This window comes from Dunckerocampus dactyliophorus, chromosome 7, assembly GCF_027744805.1.
Source record: "Dunckerocampus dactyliophorus isolate RoL2022-P2 chromosome 7, RoL_Ddac_1.1, whole genome shotgun sequence".
NCBI lineage: Eukaryota > Metazoa > Chordata > Actinopteri > Syngnathiformes > Syngnathidae > Dunckerocampus > Dunckerocampus dactyliophorus.
In genome coordinates, this window is record NC_072825.1 from 11,852,765 (window position 1) to 11,877,416 (window position 24,652).

A 24,652-nucleotide genomic window follows, 5' to 3' on the forward strand; every position below is an offset into this window, starting at 1 on the left:
AAACCTATAATGTCCGCGGGAGATTTGTGGGAACACAAGCCGGTCCGTGGGTCCAAAAAGGTTGGGGACCACTGATCTACAGCACACTTTGACAACCACGGTGGCCTTAAAGGGCCAACAAAAAGCAGATTCCTAATGTGTGAGCTAATGTTTGGCTCAGCTAAACTTACTGTACTACAGTAATCAAGAACGTAATAATGCACTAAAATGATTACACAGCCGTTTAAAGACTCATCATCTTGATACTTAGCCGAAAGGAAATTAGAGTCGATGTTCTCACATCATATTTACATTACAATGTGCATACATTTGAATCCGAAAGAACACAACAGTCCGCATTAGTGTAATATCATTTTTTAATTTTTAATTTGAAAAATAACTTACATAAATCTCTGTACTCAACCATACTTCACCAAGACATAGCCTTGGCATTAACACATTGCACCAAAAAAGAGAAAATGAAAAGGCATTCAAAAGGATAAATTGATAAATGTCTTTTTCATCATGTGAGGCATTTTTCCTGCTCCAGAAGAGTGTCATCACGGAATCTTGTTTATTCAAATTCTGACATCTAAAGGTATGTACAATGGAAATCAAAATGTAAAATATATACTGCAGTGACAGAGTCTCCTTGGACATGAAATTCATTATCTCCATGTGGAAAAGGAATAATGCCCCAGTTCATTTTCATTCAGACATACTGCAACCATAAGATTCTTATACTTCCCAGACATGAGAAGTAGTCATAATTACCAAAAATAGAAAATAAAAAATAATCAGGTGTTGGCTTTTAAATAAAACTAACAAAAATATAGTAAATCAATGTCATTTTCATTTAAACAAGAACATTTTCTGTGGCAATAACCCATGTTAGTTGAACTTGTGATGAGCTCATTTCATAAAGAGTGCTTGTTTGGAACCCCAGCAACACGTGTTCTTTTTGCAGGTTTGCTGCCTCTTGATTACTTGTAGACCTTTTGCTGCACCAATACACAACGTTTTTGCATGTTTGTCAACAATAATGAAATGAAATACACTTGTAATCACAACTTGTTGACCCCCATTAATAGAAAATATTTTCCTTGTCACTTTTCTCCTCATATCCTCAAAGAAAATACGAGTGGAATGTTTTGTTAAAACGTCAATAATTGGTCATTGGAAGACGGAAAAGCAATTTAGTTGAGTTCAATTGAACGTGAGGGAGGAAAATGAATGAAGTTGACATGCACTGTACAAGAAATTGCAAAAATTTCCAAATATCCTCTTTATCAAACATGCTAGTTACTTTAAGGTGTGCCCAAGCCATGTTGCAGAGAATCCTTTTCAACATGCTTGTTAAAGAAATCAAATCCAAACTAAAATGCATACCAAAACCATATTGAACCGTGAAATAAGCAGTCCTAAAATGTGGACACTATCAGGGGACTGGACAATGGTAGTAATGAACAGTACAATGTGAAGTACCCTGGGACAAGGAAGAAAAAGAGAAACATGTACAATTTGCACATCATGTTTATCTTTATAAGGCTTGAGCCTTTTACCATGAAATAAATCATTTACATTTAATTTCATTATCACTTCTTTGTCACACAAACGTTATCAGTTAAATACTCCAAAATTTCCCCGCATTTGCTGACTCATGAATGTCCTAAAGACTGATAAGTGATGACTTCTATCTCAGTCGCAATGTTGCATTCACTCCCCCTGAAAACCATGCACGAGTGAACTTTATCTTTAAAAATAATAGAAATTGTTGAAAATGGCTGATCGGTTTTGTTTATTTTTCTTCATCTTTTTTTTTTTGCAAGTTACAGCCTCAAGAAAATAATTTTCTTTCTTTTTTTTTTTCTTTTACTCAGCTAAATCGGTTTGTCCATGCAAATGAACTAAAAAAAGGAAAATATATTTTTCTCAGATAATTGTCATACAATATATCAAAAGAGAACGAAAGAAAGAAACAAAGACGCTAGATTGCACATATTTTCATTGGGTTTTGATGACTCACTGATTTGTAGCCACTGCAGCGTTGCCTCTGATTCATTTTGTCTGCTGAGTTTCCAGCGAATAAACCGAGAGTCTGCAGGCTATTTTTTTTCTTTTTGGATTTAGAGTGGAGTGTGGATTCAAGCTGGGACGCACCTCAACCAAAGTAATGGGCTGCAAAAACTCCTAGGCCTGCTGGCGTGGCGTGACCAAGCATCTGATGAAAACCGCCGTCACCCGGGAAAAAAGAAACAAAAACAATGAAAAAAAATGAAATCAAAGCCAAACATCTATTTTTCATTCGAAAAGGGCTTCTGTAGAACTCGTTTAGTGGTTCCCAGTGCTGAACCCCATGGCTTCGAATTGGATGACAACCTGGAGATGACAGATTCCTCGTGCTAAGGAGTTCATTCCAGTTTCGTCCCAAGAACAACAACAACAACTCCCGGCAATCCCGGCCGCCAAGCGCTTGCGGTGCGCTTCACCACGTGCACCGTGTGTGCAACGTTTTTTGCTCAAAACACAGGCTCACATTTGCTCCCCTAGAAACAGGCTCAGAAGACACAACATCAAGCATGCAGTGTAACCGGGGGCGTGACCTTTCATCGCAACATTGGCTGCTACAACAACGCTATCAGTCCGCACGCTGCTATGACCTCGAGAAACTGTCCAGTGAGGACTGGGAAGCTCTTCTTGTCAGGGGGGCTAGAGTGGGGTCCACCAGTGAGGAGGGAGGAAAGAGCTTGAACCAGCCAATCACCATGTTGGACAGGTCCAACTCATCTAACAGTATCTGAACGGCTCCCATGAAAGATTTATGGTCCATGCGTCCGTAGTCGCCCCAGACAATCACCTGAAAGACAAAAAGCCGTGGAAAAGAAGTGAGTCAAACGGACAAGGGGTGAGTATATACAGTAAATCAGGGGGTGTCCAAAAAAACTGAAGGACGTGAGGGCCACTTTCATGCATTTGGTGCATTAAAGATGCTAAAACCAATCCAACGTAGGGCAATATGTGCTATCTCAATAAAAACATCCACGCTAGCGTTGTGTTATAGTTGAAAAAACAAATCAATGAATTAATTCTGTTTTTACAATACGCCGATGGCCAATAAAAAAACAAGCTGTGGCCTAAAAAAATGCCCCCAGGCAGCACTTTGGACACCCCTGCAAAAATTTGAATGTTTTTTCTCACCTGTAAAACTTTGCCTCCGGGTTTCTCCTCGAACGGCAGTTGCTGCTGGTAGAGAGGATCCAAGGTTTTTCTTGCTACTTTAGTTTTCTTTTTGGCTATGCAGACGCCGTTCTCCAACAGGTAGACCTTGACATATGGTGCTGGGAAGAAAGCGGAGAACGTTTATCACTTCTGCTTTCTTATCATTATTTGTGTATCAACATTTAGCAACACGGCCATAATTACCTGGCAGTGCCTTGGAACCTGGTTTTCCTACGAGGCCGCGAGCTCTGATGACCTCCACCTCCAGTGCTCCTTTCTTCTCCACCATACCGATTTGGATGTCGCCTAAATAACAAGCACGGTATCATCATTTCTTGCTCCAGCTATAGGACAAAGCTTCCAAGTATTCTTCTTACCCATTGGTGGAGTAGCCAGTGTCTGTCGTCCAACAAGCTGGGCAGGCCCAAGCCCATCCAGAAAGTCACTAAACTGGGCATCGGAGGACAGCCTCACACCAGGGAAGATGAGACTAGAACAGAGAAAAGACAAACCTGTTACCATCTATGTCTCTATGTACAGTATTGAGGTAAATACCAGGATGATGCATCAATACATTTCATCAATACATTTTTCTGTACTGCTTGTTCTCATTAGGATCGCAGGTAAGCTGGAGCCTATCCCGAGGTGGGGTACGCCCTGTACTGGTCACCATCAATCACAGGAAACACCCACTATTTGAGGAGGTTATGATCCGGGACCATCAGTAATTGAGACGGCCATAAAAGTGTCCCACCCACCCCCACCCACCCTGACATTTGCCTGCAATTTCACATCAACGTTTGCAGTAAAAGTGATTGTTGTAATTATTACTTTAGATTCAGCTTCAGAACCCTCCCGCTTCTCTCTTCAATTGGCATTGTTATGCATTCCAATGTAACGTGTATGCATGTTCAAATAAATGAAACCATTACCATCACCGTCGTTCACCTGTGACACAATCCAGGTTTAAGCCCTGAATGTGCCTCACGCACTTACTCAACGCATTTCACGCATACTGTGTAGAAGAGCTCGCCGCTAATGCATGACTGTCGAAGCGAGTGCCAAACAAACTTTGGCGTCTCGCAGCGGCTATGATGTGTTCAAACCAAACAAAGTGTGAAATCTCAACACTTGATGATAGCTTTCTAACAGTGGAACATGAACGCTGTACATTTTACTTGTCACGTATTTATGAATTAAAGAGTAAATTAAGTGAATGAGATGTTTTCTCTGTGGAAAAAACGGCCTATTTTCGGCAAAAGAAATAAATAAAAATTGACCACAAGTCAGCAAATTTGAGGTTCCGTGAACGCTGAATCACGCATGTGCGGGGATCCACTCCAATTTGTTGTGTTGGACGGTGCCTGCCAGTCTAATTTCAAGGCTGGTCCTTGTCTGCTTACTTTCCCTCGGAGCTGTAGCTGTTCATGCTCCCATCTGTGGACTCTCGGCTGGCCTGTCGAGTCATCCTGCTCCTCATTTCCACTGCCAGTCCCGTCTCTGTGCTCCTCTGGATGGTGCTGCGCAACTTCTTGCCTCCCGCTTCTGCACGTACACAGACAGTGCGAGAAAAGGGAGCAGTCAGACAGAGTGTCAATTTACTGCATGTTTGGCACTGAATACTGCAGCGATGCATCCAGCTAAACAATGCACCCCCACTACAGCAGCAGACAACATTTATTTCACTTTGACAGATAAATCATCCAGAAAGTTTTGCGGCTTTAAGTCACATCAAGCAACCTGGGATCTTCTCCACCTTCAAACATCCAATGTCTGTTTCTCAAGCTAACCCAACATGGCAGCTGACTGCCTTCATCAGCCTGTAACCACTCATCTGCTCAGACCTCCCAGCCTGCATGCAGGCCACATGGCTGCCCCTGTGGCAGATGTACCTAAACTAAAGCACATGTAAATGACCCGCTAAAAGACACAACGCATGCCTCATCGGAATGTTCTACTTCAGCTTTGCCAACAAGCAAAAATGTTTGCAACTTAATTATGGCGCCATTTAAAATCTGATCCACATTGTGAGAAGTACACCGTCTGTCTTTGCAAGTTAAATCAAAAATATCAGACCGCCTCATTTATGGCTCTATTTCCTTCCCACTCATTCCTCTGTAAGTCTCTCAATAGAGCAGGAGCCGTGGAGAAGCTACTGTGTGTGTACCTCACACACGACATGTTTAGCCTTGACATCCGAGTGATTTCATCGCCTCTTTCTGCTCACCGCATCTTACAATAGAAGCAACGGTGACGCAGGCCGTGTCTGACGTGTGTGGCGCACAACAACTCATTGAGCTCCGCTGCTGGATGTTGTCAATGAACATAAGCAATATTACACTGAAAAACTCAGATTGGAGGAACCTTTGCATTGGGGCAGGCAGAGGGAATCAAGTTTGGGAACAAGGTGGCCCGTAGGTAAAGCAATTACAGTAGCTATTGATTTTTACTATCATCAATGAATCAATAAACCATTAATTGGTGGTGGTGTAACTCGGGGTGTGCATGGTAAATGGGCGTTCACTTGTATCGCACTTTGTCCCATCTAGTCTTTGAGCATGAACTGACAATTTCAGCAGTCCAGTTACGATCGATTCAACGCCAATCGAACTCACAGCCATCAAGTTGGGAGGTGACCACCTGAGACGTACAACACGTCACACCTGACAAATGGATATGAGTCATAGTTTTGTTTAGTTTTTTTGTTTATTTGGCCTGATGCTTAATAGAAATGTAATGCTTATTTGGCCAAAACACACCTTTTATTTTAGAATATGTTGTTATGGAATTGTTGACTTGTTAAAGGCTTTCTGTGTATTTAAGTTCAATATCAAACTGAAATACAAAGATGGCCTCTAACAAGACACCTGTTGTTTTCCAAAGCAACTCAATAAAAACTCAGCATTGTAATATCATAAAATGCATTTTTCATTTTGAAAGTAAGCTGCACAACACTGACTAAGACGCATATAAAATATAACGCTGGTGACGTGTCAACAAGTTGTAGCTGTCCAACACCAGTTTTCCTCGAATGTGAACCAGCGCAACAGAAGTGTGAGCTTTTAGACGGCAAATGTTTTTCTTTTTTTGGCAGGAAAACAAGTTCAATGCTGCATGACTCACTGCGTGGCAAGTTTGCTTAAAATGGACACGAACCACCAATCAGCATTGCAGAGAGGAACGTGTCTTAATTAAAACAGAAAGTCATTTGTATGAGCAGCAAGTTTAAATTGAAATGCATGACTGAAAATGCCCACAATGTAGCCCACCAGACATCTTCTGGACTTTCTCCTGCGTTACAAAAGTAAATAAATACTGTCAACTGGTTTTTGTACATGATAAAACTCTCGGGTGCACAAGTGTAAATCTAATTTGTTCTGGTAGAACCACGACTGCACAATAAATCCCAGGCAATCACTCACATTCCAAATACTAAATCTTTGGTTTCCATTAGCTGAGTTTTTCTCTCCATATTGACGGTCAAGCTGATGTACAGAATGTTGGCACATCCAAGGTTGAATTCATATCAGCAAATGTACCAGTAAAAAGTTTGGACACACTTGCTAAAGCTATTGAATGAGAAGGCATGTGCAAACCTTTGCACGGCCACTATACCTCACTAGCTTCTCCTAAAGCAGAGCATCCCTGAGTCTCTTCTTACCTCCATCATCTTCATCGAAGGAGTTCATACAGGGGAAGTAGACAGCCAGGGCTTCAAAAGATGCAGATAAGCTCATCTTGCTCTGGGAGCGCTGTATACGCATCCCAGCAGAGGTATCGTGCCCCTGCCTGCCCATGGTGACTGGCAGCCGCCCTCGATGCGGTGGATCGATTGATCGACGGCTGAAATAATATCTAGACTGCTCAAGCAAGGAGGAGACAACTGTCTTGTGAGCTCGTCTGTCTTGACTGAATCTCGTGTGAGCTGTCGATGTTTCCTCAGTGGCTGCCTCAGTGCTGCTGTGTGCCTGATGCTCCCTGCAGCCCCTCTTTCTTCTGGGGGGAGGGGAGAGGGCAGCATCACACTCCACCAATCAGAGGGCCCGGCTTCTTAAACGAACCTCAACAGACTGTATGGGTGAACAAGCTCTACCTAGAGATATGCCCCCACCAGTCCAGTCGCACCAATTCATTTACCTCCATTTACTTGTTCCTTTCCACCCTGGTGCTTCATTGTGCTATTAATCACTGCTATTTTCATTCATATTCATCACTAGAATTTTTTTTTCCATCCCTCCTCCCCCCCAATGCTATCCACAGAGGCCAGTGAAAACAAGCCATCATCCTGCCTGCCAGCAGCCTTGTTCCTTCTTCAACCACACGTTAACGTGCCAGATTCAGCTCCTTTATTGTTCTCGTTGCCATTACTATCATAACACAGCTGTGTTGACCGGTGAGGAATTCTGTTTGCACAAAATGAGAACTCCAGAAGATGATCACATTTGCATGCGCAACCTAAAAAAACGACATTTACCATCCATCAATAACTTCGAGTTCAGTCTGCCTTCAACAATAACAGAGCACGTGCCTACAAAAACATCAAACGGTGTGATTTCACGTGAAACAAATCCAAAAATTAACCCTTTTTAATCCGCTTTTGCATTGAAGGCATCTGAGGTCAACCTGTTTTAATTGATTCCATGGACATGGACATACACTGCATATTTCTACCTTCAAGGTATTACTCAATTACTCTACTAGATGAGCAAAAAACCCGTTTCACGCAAATGAATGTCAAAAAAAGCCCACTCGTTTTGGCTCTGGACATGTGGTCCAACAAATATATACAGTCAAACTTTGTTTTTTGTATGATTTGCTTTTCGCTGAACTGTTTTTGTACAGTATTGCAGAACAATTAGTCCGTTTTCCCTGTACTGTATCGTTTTGCGGAATCGCCCAAACAAAGCATCCTACTTGTTGCTGACTCACTGTCAGTGCATCTTTTATTTAGTGGAACTGTTAAATAACCAGTCATGGCGCAAAAGAAAGTGTACGGGAAGTCCACATCAACAAAAATTTGAATCCATTCATCCTTTATAATTATCTTCTGTTGCTTTGTGCATGTAAAACTATAATTATTCTCCATAAAATACATTTTTTGTTAATATTTTTCGGTGTCTGGAACGGATTAATTAGATTTACATGATATGGGAAAAACTGCCTGGGTTTTCGTACGTTTCGGTTTTTTATCTGACCTTTGGGAACAAATTCATCACAAAAAATGAGGTACAGTAATCTCGTTTATTGCCGTTAATTCATATTGTCCAGACACAACCGTGATAAGTACATTTCCGCTAAATAAGGTTCCTTGTTTATGATTTTTGTACGTACATTTAAGACATAAATAAGACTTGTGTGTGTTGCAATAAATGTCTTCCGGACGTGTGGCAGATGTCGGGGGTTCAGAGTTGAGTTGTGAGTGGATTCCGACCGCAACGATTGTTATTATGACACTAATTATTACTATGATTATTATGATATCATTATCGTGCCTGTTGTGATATCATTCAAACCCGCAATAAGCATGGCTGATTCGGCGATCAAGTCTGGTGCTTGTGTGCCTCACCGAACATTTCAGTAACATTACTGATACCATAGTGACCAGGGTAGAATACTACATAGCGTCACGTCTTTGAATGCATCTTCTGAATGCCTTTTATTTGCATTTTAGTTCATTTTGCCGTTTTCATGCTTGAAAATGCTCAGTTTAAGCCAAAAAATACGTAAAACCTGCCCATATTTTTTTACTAATAATAAGCTGCACACAAACATGATAAGCATAATCTATTAATTAAAGTATTTCTGAAAGTGACAGTGAAGCACCGAAATTCAAACTGCAATGTGGCGAGGGACGACTGTACCACTGTACTGTATAGCTAGTTCTTCCTCCTCCTCCTCCTCGCTAAGATGCAGTACCTACAGTATTTCCATGAGTGAGCCACTTAATGCATGGAATTGATTTGCAGATTTCTTCTGGGTCAGCACAGCCAACAACAACTCTAAACGTGCATCTGGGGGAAGCTGGACAAAACACAAAGTAACATTTGGGTCATTTTAATGGGTACTCTCTTATAGCGTTCCTTTTTCCTATCCGACTAGATTTAGACAGCCTGCTATAAGAACAGCACCACGTACTTGGGTTGTTTTTGTCAGCGTCTCCGGCGGCTGGAAACAGTCAGTCTGACAGTCCTCTGGATGGAGTTTTGAACAGACGTCCATGTTCCCCACTGACTTTTCCCCCAGAAAAAACAGCGGTTTGACATTTCTTATATATTATTATTACTATTCCATTTGTGCTGAAAGGAGAAAAACTTTTGGGATGAAAATCTTACATTTTCCTCATATGTGATCAATATTTGGCTGTTAAAATTTTGACGTAACTTTTCGACGTTAACCCAAAAACATGCCAACAGGGGTGCATGCTAACCACTGCATCTGCAAACCAGTGTTTGTCATGCAGTCATTTATTTTTGGTGGCCCGCCACAGATACATTTGGACATCCACAAATACTGCAGCTGTAGATTTGGTGCTACGTGTTTGCTCTCGCTAATAAACACATTATAATGGGACTGTGTGTAAATATAGCTTGTCGTTCCAACACAGTACAGCAGATGGCATCGTAACCCCATTTTTTTAACACGCCTCTTATGCACCTGGTCTGCCAGAGAATAAGAAGTCGTAGCAGGAGGGACAAGTATAGCAAATTTTCTGGTCTGACTGGACACTTTTAGAGGCTAACATTAAAGCACACATCGCCCCCTCACCCCATCTAAAAGCACTCACTGGCAGCTCTGTCTTGCTTGTGACACAAATAACAGAAGAAATGTTGTATTTGTAAACGCATTTCTTTTGCTTTTTATATTTTTTTGTCTCCCACAGCATCTATAAAAATTACATGTGTCTTGGCCAATTAAGCTAATTAGACAATCGAGCCCCTGCCACAAATAGATTGCATTCCGGTGGGAAACACTGTGTAAACCATCGTTGTAACTGATCTTAGTATACAGGAATAGCTTGTTTATTGCGATTAATTGGTTCCAGGCCTGAATGTGATAAGCGAATTTCCGCCAGGTAGGATTCCTTATTTATAAATGGAATATTTTTCTAGTTCGATCGCAGAGAACATGTTTACAACCTTCTAAATACTGTTTTTAACACTATTGGAGCCCTCTAGACATGAACTAACACCCCTATGCTCACCTTTACACTCACATTACCCAATATAGTAGACATAATAACAAACAATAAGACATATGAGATGTAACAAACACAGTTTCAAACTGCTGTTTCAAACAAAGCGTCACAAGTTAGCATTGGGAGAGTTCCTTGTTGTTTTTCCTGGACAGCATACTTCCTGCTGTGGCTATTGTCTCATCAATGTAACATTGCTGCCACCTAGTGACCAGTCATTTAGACATTTTTATGCTTGAAAATGCTTAATTTAGCTTGATATGTAAAGTTTTCTTAAACATGCATATTTTTTCACTAACACCACAAAACCGGAAGAATTTATTAATTTATTTATTTTGAAAAATAGTGAAGCTGTGAAATGCGATCCGCGGAGCGGCGAGGGACGACTGTTTATCGCCCGCCAGCTTCTTGTCAGTGGCTTCATATCCCACATGTGTACTTTTACTGAGTTTCTTTGAGTGAATCAGTTCTTGTCTGCCATGTGTCGCCCACACCACACAGGAACAGCAAAGATGATAGGAATAAGATGTCTTTGTATAATATATTCGATTAGAATTAAATCTAATTAGCCCAGTGATATTAGGCAGTCAAAAAATCAGGGGGCAATATACTGCGAACAAAGTAATGATCCTAGTCAAGCAAGAAAGATACAGCAATTACTTTCCCGTCTGTCTCAGTCTCCCCCGCCAAGTGCGTCAAAGGACACGTGGCAACAGTCAGTGCCGCTTCCTCAAACAACACACTCAGCACGTGATGCTTGGTTCAACTTTTGCACCCCTGAAATGTATTCTGAACCACACACCTACATGGACAACAGAGGAAAGAGGCTTTGCAATATTTTCTCAGTCATACACGCATCAAACGTGACATGTGTCTCAGGGAGGGTTAATTAGAAGTGCTGCAAATACACCCTGCACGTGGATGCATGTTTACCACCTGAGAACTTACAACTGCGTCTTACTACTAACAAGCTTTCAGTGTTATGGAGGTTAATTTGCCACCGTATTTAGGGAGAGGGTCAATTGAAGTGTGATGAAAGGGCATATTTTTCTTTGGAACAGATACAAATAAAGTTGGTTTAAGCTTTTTAATGCTTGTTTCGGAGACATTCCGCTGTAGGCCATGAATATGCATCACACCAGCATGACTAATACAGTTTACCATTAAAGCATGGTGACACATACAGTATGTGGTCTCCGTCCAAACACAAAGGACAGTCACAAGCACAGCCACCTCAGAGGACTGGAATCTGAAGAATTTTGCCAGTTCTCCCACAACAGGAAAAGAGCGTAATATCCCAGAAGTGTCGCGTGAAGAACGTCTTGATTAATGAGGCCAGGCGCCAGGCAGAGCGTCAGAAAGCAACACGGGCCCTGGACACTTTAAACACAACTTCATGGAATGCTAGCAGTCAGACGCACACATTCTTCCACTTCCAGACGTACACATAGCCAGACACAGTGTGATGCGTCTCCCAAAATGAATAATTCAATAATCATTGACATCATAAGGTGCGATATTGTGTGAGATTGTTTCGATCAATCTCATTGCTGCTGAGAAACGTTTTTCTCATGTTGTAGATAAAAAAAATGATGGCTTATTATAGGATGACCATATTTTGATGACCGAAAACCAGGACACTCTACTCAAATGATACCTGAAGTTTACTCAAAGATGCCTGATAATTTTAATATATTTAAAATATGCCTCCTCTGTATGGATAGAAAATTGTTATAGCAGAAAATACTATCTGTAACCAAAGACACAAATTCCACAAAGGAAGAATGTTCAAAAACCGACACAAAACAGAAAACACTGGCACCTGAGGCCAAATGCTTGTTACGTTTGGAGTGCCGATGACCCCAATTATGCAAGACTTCAAGTCAGGACGCGTCAGACGATTAAGGATTTGCTTTTTCTTTGGCTTTCCGGCAACACAGATTCAAAAAGCTGCCCTAACGAGTGCCATAATGCCGCCCAATGAAAAACATTGAAAACCAGGACATTTTCATCACTTTCTAAAAGCCTCGGCGGCCAGGACAGGATGTGAGAACAGGACATGTCCTGGGAGAACCCTGCCGTATTATTAGGTCCTGACATCCACCTGGTGTGTTCTTGTATTTCATTGCATATAAAAACGACAAAATCACCCAAGGCACCAATATGAAAGGTTCCCATACTGAAAAGAAGAGGGTGCATCACACTCACATCATTGCCAAGCTTCCTCATGACAGCTCATAGCAGGTTGGATGTTTTTGGAGAAGGTGAGAAGAGGAAGTTTTTTTATTTTGGTTGCAAAAATCTAAAAATATAAAGTTGGAAGTCAACATTTAGTCAGAAGCACATTTGCCTAGTGGTCATATTCTCGCCTCGTGCACGCCAGATTTCTGTTAATTACTCAATGCAAACTATTAAAGAATGAGTGGTAGGCTGGGGAGTTGCATGTTCCCCCTGTGCTTACGTGGGTTCTCTCTCGGTATCTCAGATTCCTGCATGTTAAGTGTATTAACACAATTAACACAATTATAGGTGTGCATGTGAGTATTGTCTATCTCTATGCGCCGGTCCTGTGATGACAGGTGATCAGTCAAGGGTGTACCCCATTTCTCACCATGACTCAGCAATGACTGAAGGTTTTTATGGAGAATCAGCTCATGGAAATACTGACTGACGATAGAGTAAACATACTATTAGCACCCATCTAATTGTTGGCTGTTAAGATGACTGTTTTTGCTTCCACCTGCATCCTTCATAGTTAACCACTATTCCACCGTGCTGCCCTGTCAACAAGAGTGGCCAGGGCCAAAATTGAGGGGCCTCTTATTTTTTTAAATACATGTAATTTTTTATTGTTCTACAGTCGTCCCTCGCCAATTTACGGTTCGAATTTTGCGGCTTAACTTTGTCACGTTTTTTCAAAAATACAGTCATCATGCTGTTTTGTGGTTGGATACGGACCATCATTAGTCAAAACATATTTAAGCTAATGTCTGTTGCCTAAATTAAGCATTTTCCAGAATAAAAGTGGCTAAATGAAAACAATACAAATATAAGGCATTCAAAGACTTTGCCGTAGTGTTCTACACGAATGACGAGGTGTCAGTAATGTTACTGGAATGTATGGTGAGACACACAAGCACCAGACTTGATTGCCGGAACAACAGGCTTTTACTGCAGGTTTGAATTATCCCACAACAGGCACAGCAATCCTGAATAAAATCCCTCATAAAACCACGGGCTGCTCTGAACCGCTGACGTCACTTCCTGTCTGCCACTCACTCTGCTCCCCTAGGGAACACATTTATAGCAACACACACAAGCATGAGTTTTATTTATGTCTTAAATGGTGCATTTACTCTTATAATGTCTACTATATAGGGTTATATGAGTGGAAAGGTGACTATCGGGGTGTTAGTTCATCTCTAGAGGGCTCTAATAATGTTAAAAAAACATATTTAGAAGGTCAGAAACAAGTTGTCTATGCTTTAACTATTAAAAATATTCCATTTATAAAAAATTTATTAAGATGCATCACAAGAATAAAAACAAGCAAACAAATAAACAAATAAGAACAGCGAAAGATTGAATAAAATATAACAAGAACACCTCATACAAAAAATAGATGCACATGTACAGAATCACATCTAAAATACTATTGAGTGTCAAATGCCAGTCTGAATAAATGGCTTTTTAAAAGATTTTTGAAAACTGGCAGCTCTGTGATAGACTGTAGCGCAGGCGGAAGAGAGTTCGAAAGTTCGGTGGCAAAAGCAAACAAAAGCGAACTTCGTGGAAATTCACTTATCACGGTCGGGTGTGGAACCAATGCCAGGTCCAATGTGACTTTTCTTTGATTAAAGAAGGACAAAGCAGCAATATGTGTGTCACTTGTATAGCTCTCAACTGATGATGCTTAAAAGACTTGAACAACGCTGGTCACAACATTCTTAAATGATATCATGCCATTATTTTTGCACCAACCTGAAAACCTATTTTTCTACACATCCTCTACAGTGGACAAATATTGTGTCCACCTTTCAGGATGTATTGCTCACATGCATGTTGAATTAACCACCAAATTCTCATGTACAGTATATGAATATGAAATTCGGGAGAGGCATATAAAGATGGCAAGATAAACGTCAGGGAGGAGGAGAAAGCACAAGGAGGGGTAAGAAGGCAGCAGCAGGGTACACTGCTTTCCTTCAGTTTTGATTGTACCTGTGCTACTGTATTCCTTTCATGCATCATCCTGAAAGCAGCATGTCTGTTCCGGACCTCTGGGAAATTAATTAGCAGCCACAGGCGGGTGAGGAGCTGTTGAGATAAGAGTCCAGCTAAACACAGAAGATAAATTACCTCTGCTCATAGTTCATCTTTTTACTACAAACTAAACAGTCATTGTGAAAAATGTGTGTAGGTCCAAAACAGGTTTTTGCTGATTATAATTACAGCAAATTGTTTGGAGTCCACATTTTTTGGCCTAATTTATTATTATATTACCCACATCATTAAGCTGCAAAGCCTGAATACTCACTGGCCTCGACAATCTGCTTTTGATTATTACTGCTTTCATAACTTGTGAATAATAAGCACTAAAGGGTAAAACGGCTGACTTGGATTAGCAGGTTAGAGTTGAGATTCAAACACTGTATGATCAATTATGAACGTTTTAAGCTCCATGACACAAAGACATGAGAAAAATGCTGTGAGAAATAAAAGGTAATACACAGTTATGGAAAAAATGATCAGAAGACCCTTGATTCATCAGTTTATTGATCCATTTTAATGCCTGGTACAACTAAAGGTACATTTGTTTGGACAAATATAATGATGATAACAAATATAACTCATAAGAGTTTAATTTAAGAGCTGATATCTAACAACTTCCATGGTTTTCTTGACAATAACCAAAACCACTGAAGTTCTTACATGAGTAGCTAAAGCATTGTACTGCCAAAACATTTAACTCTTCAGAGCTATTTTTGTTGCCACTGTTATATTTGTCGAAACAAAAGTACCTTTAGTTGTATCGGGCATTAAAATGAACAAGAAACTGAAGAAACAAGGCTCTAATGATTTTTCCCACGACTGTAACCCCAGACACTCTTGTTCAAAAGTTGTGTTGCCTGCCTGAGCTGACTTCTTGGGGAGACTCACTCCATTTCAGTGCAGCAAATTATTATTATTTTTATGTCATTGCAACAAACAACAAAGTTGTTTTGTTTCAAATAGTTCCTGCAACTAAACTTCTTCTGACTGTCTACTAATTTTCTTTTCTGTTAAATCCATTATGCCTCAATTGTTTCAAAACATTGAATGACTAAACTCATTAATTACAATGTTGCCTCTAATTCCACATGAATGACAAAAGTTTCACGTCAAAAAAGCAGTTCCAACCATCCATTTTCTATACTGCTTGCTTTTTTCGGGGTTGACTCCGGGCTAGCTTCTGCTAACGCTGTAGACCAGGACCAGACAGGTTTGACACATGCTAGTATAGACCACCATTCACATTCACCCCTAGTTCACATTCACCAGCTTCATTTCTGAAGCTGAACTAGCCAGAGAGAGCCCAAGTAAACTCCACATACCCAACACAGATTCAAACAAGTACTTGTCTTGCTGTGAGGAAACCACTGCAGTGCAAACCACTATTCCACTGTCCTGGCCATGTTTCAAAAGCAGAGCCGGCTGGCCCATTAGGCAATATGGGCAGATGCTAAGGGTGCCAAAAAAGTCAGGAAAAAATTCAATATAACACAGCCATCCCTCATTTATTGCGGTTAATTGGTTCCAGACCTGACCACGATAGGTGATTTTGCACAAAGTAGGGTTTAATATCAATAAATTGAATATTTTCATAGTTAGAGAATAGAAAAAATTGTTTAGGACCTTCTAAATGTTTTTTTTAACATTATTAGAGCCCTGTAGATATTAAATAACACCCCTATTATGACCTTTAAACTATATTGAATATAGTAGACAGGATAAGCAATAATAAGACATAATAACTCACCATTAGAATTGGAAAAGTCCCCTGTTGTTGTAGTATCTCGAACGTAATGTGGGTCGCATGACATTAAAAAAAAAGATCGACATCAGCCTATCATCTACCCTCACTATGACTTGATTGGTAGACAGGACAGCCAGTCTGACATTAATCTGCCGTACATACACGTACACTCCGACAATAATGCTAGCTTTGTTTACACCAAGTTGCACACCGCTTATGTGCAAGCTACGGCATCTCTGAAGCGACACAAGAGACCGCCGCCGCTTTACCAAATGAAATCTACCGAGCGAAGTAGTTAGCCTCCAATTTATTTATTCTAAATTTAAGACTAGGTTTGAAACTGAGTGGGGAGGAAGGTCAAAGTAAGAAGCTAAAAACGTACCACAGCCACACAAAATGAGAGGAGAACTCTTCTTTACTATGTCTTTCACGATGACTCTCCATCATGACCAGAATACTACATAGAATTTGTCTTTGACTAATGATATGCCGCAATCATTTATTCATTATTTTTTTTAAAACTGCGAGGGAACGATGTTCGAACCGTGATGTAGCAAGGGACCACTGTATAATTATATTAAAACTAGTTATTACTATGAACACTTAAGATGGAAACGTTTACATTGATTCAAATTGAAAGCAATGACCAATCTACTGGATATTACTACGAGTGATAACAAATAAGTCTCCCTGCGCCCAGCATCTTTTGCATACAGTTCTAAATAGGTATTTTATATGACTTTTTGTATTTATTGGATTTAGTTTTGTATAGTTATTGCGTAGTGTAAATGTTTATAGTTTATACATAGACTTATTGTGTGAAAACTGTGTGGTTACTTAAAATGTTTCATTTTAATTATTGCGTTTAGCATTTATTACTATTATTTATCCACTTGTTTACAGGATTTTTTGGTATTTATTTGTAATTTGTTAACCATGTGAATTGTTAAATTAAAGACAAGGGTAAAAACAAGGCCATTCAATTTATTTTGTAAGCGTAGGAGGGGAGCGCCATATAAAAAGCTCGCCTAGGGCGCCACTTTGGGTCGGGCCGCCTGTTTCAAAGACATATTAAGACTCAGTAGCTTTTAATGTAACTAGAGAACTGCATCTGAGGAGGGCAAGTTGACCGACTGGACAAGCTTCACATAAACACACCAGACAGGCACACCTCACACAATTGAAACATTTGCAAAGACTTATTGCGTATGTAAAAACTAATGAGGTCAATGAGGTCCAAGGCTTTAACTATGAAAGCATGCGACTTCCATGCATAAAAATAAAAATCCTTTTAAAAGGAATCTAAATTTAAAAATCACCATTTTCCAGCCCGTCACGCTTCCTGCCTCAATTCTGTCATTTACACCGAGACACACCACCGGCAATATGAGGCATCCTTTATAAACATTGACACCATATTCAAATGAGCATCAGAAAGCTGACAGCCACATCAGGAACATGGCAAAAAGCGCAGCTGTGACACAAATTCCAAAATGAAATGATAAATGATCTCCATAGTAGCAACAGACATCATAATCAGCATCATTATGCATGGAAAACTAGACGAGACAGAAAATAACAAAAGGTAATAAGTAAGCAGGAGAGAAATGTCCAGAAGTGGCGTAGCCTAGAGGAAAGAGGATATGAGGAAAGAGTCACGCTGTTGGCTTCATCTCCAGCAAACGCTTTTGCTGAGTCCAAAGCCTGCCGAAAGTACGTTAAAAGTTGTAAAAAGGAAAAGCTGGATAAAAGAGAACACAGACATCACTGTAATGACATGACGGCCAGAGGACAGGTGTGCACACAGTACACACAAACAGACAGAACAGTGATTATGTTCTTTAACGTCCTACCTGTTTGGCTTAGCTGAGAGGTGCTCCGGCTCTTGCGTGACATGCCAACCATGGCCTGCATTTTGGCACCAATGCTGGAGCGCCTCTTCTTGTCGTCAGTGCCTACCGTGCCTACAGCCGTGTCCGACTGGCTGCCGTCCGTCTTTTCCAGGTTACACATGTCACCGCTGATGCTAGTGCTCTTCGTCATGTTCATGCCGCTCGACGAGCCCATTTGCCTGTTTTTCATTTTGGATGCAAAGTCACTGTCAGCCACCACCATTGACGTGGGGGGAGTGGAGGGGTAAGGGGGGGCGGGGGGTGGGGGGGGGGCGACAACAGAGATGGCCAAAGGACAGGAAGAGACCAGCAGAGAGGATGTGACAGGAGAGATGAGAGAGGAGGAAAGCGAAGGAGAGAATGAAAACAGAAAAAGGCGAGATGACAGGAGAAGGAGAGGAGATGAGGAAGTGTGGGGTAAAAAGAAGAAAAGCACAGAGTTCAGGTACAGGAATTCATGACAGACATTACAGTATAGTTCAGGGCTCAAGGCTTGAGTGTATTCCTGTGTAGAGCATTTGACGTTCATCCCTTAAACAGCGTCAGGCTGTGGGATATTTCGGAGGCTACTGAATTGACAATATTTCGAATTCAAAGCTGTAATGTGTGAAAAGCAACATTCCGCGTAACATTTGTGTACTGCTGCGCATGTTTTCAATTCATAAAGTGTGCACCGCCATTTTAACCAGCCTCATAATTACGTATGCAAAAACATGCACAATAAGTCGACCTCAGAAAGACAACGTGTGCGATAGGAAGGAAGTTGGTTTGTCAACTGCTGTTTCCAAAGTCAGTGAAGAGATTTTAAAGCCAAAAAGGCCTGAAAGCATTTTCACAAACCTGTGACAACTTTATTGGAAGATTATGTGAAGGATTCAACCTTGTTGCTGCTTCGCAGTCTACCGAAAAGGCGGAAACTAAGTTGATCATTTACATCTCTGTGTCGTATGTTACACTGCTCTGCACTGAGATTTGATTCTCTTGTGCTTCCCATGTAGGGCACAGCCCAAATTAACATCTTATTTTAGCTCATCCTGTTACGTTATCTTGAAGGGTGCTGCATAAGTCATCTCATCCGCAGTACGAACGCCCTTGGGCTACTGATCACAATGGATCATGTTTAACTTTAGCAATCTTATGAATCTTATGAGTGATATACATTTTGACAGCCAAACCCACACCCGATTATTTCAAATAGTCTCTGCCTGAGCTGCTCTTTTATATAACATGTACTATATTTCAATCATCTAAATCCTTTCAAAAAGTTGTAAGCACTATTCATTTAGGTGACGAATAGGGATGGGTGCCTTTTCCATTTGAACCGATACGGCCTGCTACCTGGGAATTGGCAGCGGTATCCCATGGTACAAAGTTCTGATACTCTTTTGTGTGTTTATGTGGTAATAAATGTTCATTTATTTTGTGAACGCTGTGTGCCTCCGAATCAATTGTGGTCATTCCTTAGCTACTGTATGTAGGTAGAGGAAGAAGAAGATCCATGCTAATTAGTCGTCACTCGCAGAAGCCGTCGCTAACAGATAATATAACTTTCCACAAGTCTTTTGTGTTGTAGGTAACGTTTGAATGTGTTTAAATGACATCTGTTTTGGTTTTTGTGGTTACAGTGTTCATCAGACGCATAGAAGAAAAATCACCACTGCGGTGGATTGTTTTGATCATTCAAATACAAACTTTCTGCTATAGTGAATTGTTTTTAACTTGTGGATTACATGTGAATGACCTTGTTTAAGCTGCTGTGTATGGACGTTTCATTCTTACTTTACTCAATAAAATATGATCAAGGATTTTGGCTATGAATATTTTTCTAACATACTTTTCTCATTATCTACTACTGTTATTGTTGCTGTCTACTTATCATTGTGTACTAGCGGGCCCGGCCCGCAAGGTATAGTGATGTGTCTAGTGCAGCATGCCTCCCTTAGTTCCTGCTGCTGGCCGAACCAATTAGTTCGGAAGCCGAGTGCGTAAGTCTTCTTAGGTCAGTACAAAGCCTCTCCTTCAACAAGACCCCTCGCCTTGCCTCCTCATGGCCGCACGTGGCAACTCCAGGCTAAAAGGTAGGAGATCAACCTGCTGCGCTGCGGGTAAGCCCAAGAAGACAAAGACAATGGGAGCACACCCAGAGAGAAAAACACTGTGACAGAAGCACACGAAGGTGGGCCACGGTGGAATGAGGTTCCGGCAGCCTCCAGCAGCTACTGTATGAAGAGGTTGTCCTGGGCTTTGCCGCTAGGCTCCATCTTTTTGTGGCAAAGATAGTGCGGCTGGGAACAATGCACCCCCAGCAGCATTTAAAACACATCACCGTGCAGGTCTCTACTTCTGACCTTGGTGGGTCCAAAGCAGCAATGGATTCTGAACTACAAAGTCTGGCGGCGACAGGATGTCTGATAACGGAGGCAGGTTAGAATGAACTGGGAGCCTCTAGTTAGATCCTTGCACCTCAGCGATACACGCCTATCAATGGTTGCTATCAGTTGGGGTTTCAACGGCAGTTGATTTCGACAGACCCCTGTATGACTGAGCAGCCCTGCATAGGGGCCACACTGCTCACCCCAAAATCGGGGAAAGGTGACCTAAACATTTCCCGCCATTTCTTTAGTACCAACTGCAATCAGAATGCCAGATGACAGACTTCCACCACAACTGCTGTACGGTCAACTACATCAGAGCCAGCGATCTGCAGGAGGCCAGAAGCGGAAATACAACAACCAGGTCAAGATAACACTCAAGAGGTGTAAATAGAGCACACACAGCTGGAAAGCTCTTCCTCGAATCATCCTCTCTAGAGGCAACTTTGCCAGGCTGGCCTTCAGCGTTTTGAAGAGGCTAGTGAGGCGAGGGAAAGGAAACGCCAGAGGAGGAAAACGGTCCCTGCAGCCAAGACCACAACGAACACTAACTTTATATGCCCCCATTGCAATAGACCCTGATTGTCAGTCTATTTTAATTTAATTTTAAATACAAAAATGAAGTTTTGGTGTTAAAATACTGTTTAATACTACCTAGGTCTCGAGCATCGACGGGAACCGGGACGAGCGTTCTGATTCTCCCGGGATAGTTCGAATGTTTTTATTCCGATTCCCAGTTTCAATGCCCACTTCGCAGACCGAAAGAAATAGCCGCGAACACTGATGAAGAAGAAGCCAGCGAGCACCGGCAAGAAAAGAAGCGGCTTAAAAGCTTGGCTTAATTTCATAAAAAAGAGCAGTCGGCTCACTGCAACATTTGCAACACAATATCACGCAAAGGAGGATGCACGATCAACATGATCAATGCTCACACATTCGTGGTGTAGAAATACACTAGAGTATCTCGTCTTTGATGCGCTACATCATTGATGTCAGACTTCCTCGAAGTAATCTAAACCAGGAGACTCTGCCAATAAATGACGTCTGTCTCAAGCAAATGTCACCAAGAGTTTCAGGAAGCTAGCTGATGTGGAAGTTCGGGGTGGAAATAAAGGACGGGAGCTACGGCGAGGCAAGTGTATTCATTTGCACATTCCACCTCTGTTAGCAACAGTCAAGGAACCTTCTCAACCCACGTGACACACTTCCGGCCTTCGAAATAAAAGTGCTTTGGGCTACATCCTGTTTACTTGTTTTAACAAAATAAGGGTGTCATTAAAAATAGCTTAGCTAAGTGTGAATGTGAGTGTGAATAGTTGTTTGTCTATATGTGCCCTCCGATTGGCTGGTGACCAGCCTGGGATGTACCCCTCCTTTTGGCCAAAGTCAGCTGGGATAGGCTCCAGCATACCCTTGACTAGTGAGGACAAGTGATATAGAAAATGGATGGATGGAAAAATACTGTAATTTTAGTTGACTAAAATGCTGTGACATGTAAACGACTAAAACTAAATCAATTTAGCTGACAAAAGGATGACTCAAGCTAAAATACATTTTTAGTAAAAAAACTATGACTGAAATAAATGAAAAACTGGTATTATGTTATGAAAAATAATAAGAGCTGTGGTGTAATCACCCATTGCAGTGCTGGCGGAGAGGTATGTTTGGAAAGGAACACTAAGTTTGGGTTGTAGCTGGTGAAAGAAGACAGATGTCCACATGGCGGACACACGGTGCTGTGCTCTTCCTTGTAAACGCCGTGTTTATGCCAGTGCCCGTGCCTCGGGGCTCTGCAATGGATCAGTCTTCCCTGTACACATAAATATTGAAAACTTGCTGTGGCATCAGTGCCTTTAATTAGTTAATGTACTCCAGAAGCTTCAGGGAAACTGCTTGTTTGAAAGGTTATTGGCTAACAGGCCTGTGCAGCACATTCAGTAGCTTGCAGTTTCATGTCAGTTGTTCTAATAAAACAGAACACACTGTCCCCATACAGTATATAATGTTTCTAGGGTCTTAATGCTTGTATAGCAAGGCTAATAATGAAGTCATTTATGTTCACCCTTATACTCTATAATGAACAGATAAATAACCAGGTGGTTGAACTGGATGTAGTTCTGGTCTAAATGAGCAAATATGATGTTGGCCTACATGAGTCAATTAATTAAATACACTGTGAGTCTATGCTCAGAAGCTCATTTGCCTCAACTGGAGTATATCTGATGAGTCCTTTTGTTAATGGAACATTTGTGTTCAGAACGGAGTAGAATCCATCCATCCATCCACCCATCCATCTATTTTCTATGCCACTTTTCCTCACTAAGCTCGCATCATTTTTGTTACATTTTTTTTTAAAATAGAGTCCTATTCACAAATCTACTAATGGGGTCCTTAATGGGTCTGACCATATCCTAGTCTCATTAAACATTAATGAGTAAATGAGCTCAATTGATGTATTAATACGTTGGTATAACTTTGACCTGCGTGCCAGTCAACAACAGAACCCCCTCGCATCACAGATCCTTCTTCCCTGAAGTTTTGGCACTCAGGCTAATCTCCATTTTAGCAAATGTGCCTGCTTTAAAACAATGGTCCTTTTAAGGTTTCGGATTTACACTGCAGGCAAAGAACATAATGTTCCTTATCATGCAGATTTAGCGAGACATATTTTTATCTAGGGCATGATGTTCCCAAGGAAGAGCAAACTTCTACTGTTTTTTGTTTTTTCTTTTGTCAGGTTTAGTTACAGTTTTGGCCACACTCTTAAGGTTAGAGAGAAAAAAGGTGACAAACCAATTACTGTGAAATGTAATAGACCAAAATGCAGTATTAGACCCAAACTCATATGAAAAGTGTATCTGTAAAGTGTGTCCTTGTAAGCTGCTGTACTCCTAAACTAAACAACTAGCATGCTTGGTAGTCACCACAGTTAACATATGTAATGTCAATTCTGCAACGCATTTTGTAATCTCTCAGGGGAGACACGGAACTTTGCTTTTGTTCATTAGATGAGCTGTTGTTGAATGGGGTGGATGAGTTTTAGCAAATGGGATTTAAGCAAACATCCTTCCCTCCTTTCAGTAATGATCAGTCCCTGTCCTTGAAAACACTGGTCTTACTCACATGAATGAACCGTTACCAGGGCAACACTATTGGTCCGACACAGACTAGGAGAAGAGGTGAGAGAATTAAAGTGGAGATGGAAGCCTGGTCCCATCTTGGAGGCAACTGGACACAACGTGCGTGCGTGCGTGCGTGTTTGCGTGTGTGTGTGTGTGATTGCCCCTGTGTGAAACAGAAGTGCTCATAAGACTAAAACCACGTTTGGTTGTTATGATGTTTGTGCACAAAGCCAATGCGAGCAGGCCCGTTTAACGTGTAGTAGATTTGTATTTACACTGTGACCTGAATACACAGTGGATGAGTCACAAGCAAATATACCTTGTAGCTATGTTTCTGTTGAATCAGTTTGCTTCAGTGCATTCATGGTGTGAGCATGGCTGAGCAATGAACAAAGCTTTTACTACGAGAAGCCAGCTGCTTTACAGCATTGGTACATTTCAGTATTTTAAAGTTCTCGTGGAGGTTTCATTTTGTTTTTATAGTGAATTAGGTCATTGTCTCGGCCAGTGGTCGGCAACCCGCAGCTCAGTCTCCTTGTTGAGGCTCCCACGCCGAGCTTTGTGAGTTCTCTTTTTTTTAACACCAGCAGAGGAAATGTGCGTTTTCGAAGAGAGTTTGAAATATCCGACTCACCGCTAGTCCATGAATGCATCTACACTACGTTCTGACTGATGATTGGATGAGCAAGCGAAGGGGGAAGAGGTCAGTTTGTTCAGTCAGTGAGACACGAAAAAGACGTCTTGACAGTGTGCTACCCCCAATGTAAGCTATCCATAACCATGAATACGGTCCCTAAAAAGAAAAATATCGGAAGAAAATAAGACAGTTTAATTCTCAATGAATGTATTCCTTTGCCCTC

General features: G+C 41.2%; 1 protein-coding gene across 44 annotated transcripts in view; it reads right to left on the reverse strand.

The window, feature by feature from the left end:
* Nucleotides 1-325: 325 nt before the first annotated feature.
* rims2a (regulating synaptic membrane exocytosis 2a) overlaps nt 326-24,652 on the reverse strand; it is a 151,143-nt gene continuing 126,816 nt past the window's right edge. For 21 of the 44 annotated variants that reach the window (XM_054782238.1, XM_054782236.1, XM_054782230.1 and 18 more), the window contains 6 exons: nt 18,260-18,477; nt 4,602-4,743; nt 3,576-3,688; nt 3,403-3,504; nt 3,178-3,317; nt 327-2,836 (listed from right to left, as the gene is read on the reverse strand). In XM_054782238.1, coding sequence (XP_054638213.1) covers nt 2,633-2,836; nt 3,178-3,317; nt 3,403-3,504; nt 3,576-3,688; nt 4,602-4,743; nt 18,260-18,477 — 919 coding nt within the window. In that variant the 3' untranslated portion in view covers nt 327-2,632. Of the gene's footprint in view, nt 2,837-3,177; nt 3,318-3,402; nt 3,505-3,575; nt 3,689-4,601; nt 4,744-6,859; nt 14,606-18,259; nt 18,505-24,652 lie in introns of those variants that run through there. The other 23 variants (XM_054782243.1, XM_054782249.1, XM_054782252.1 and 20 more) reach the window with 10 other exon arrangements.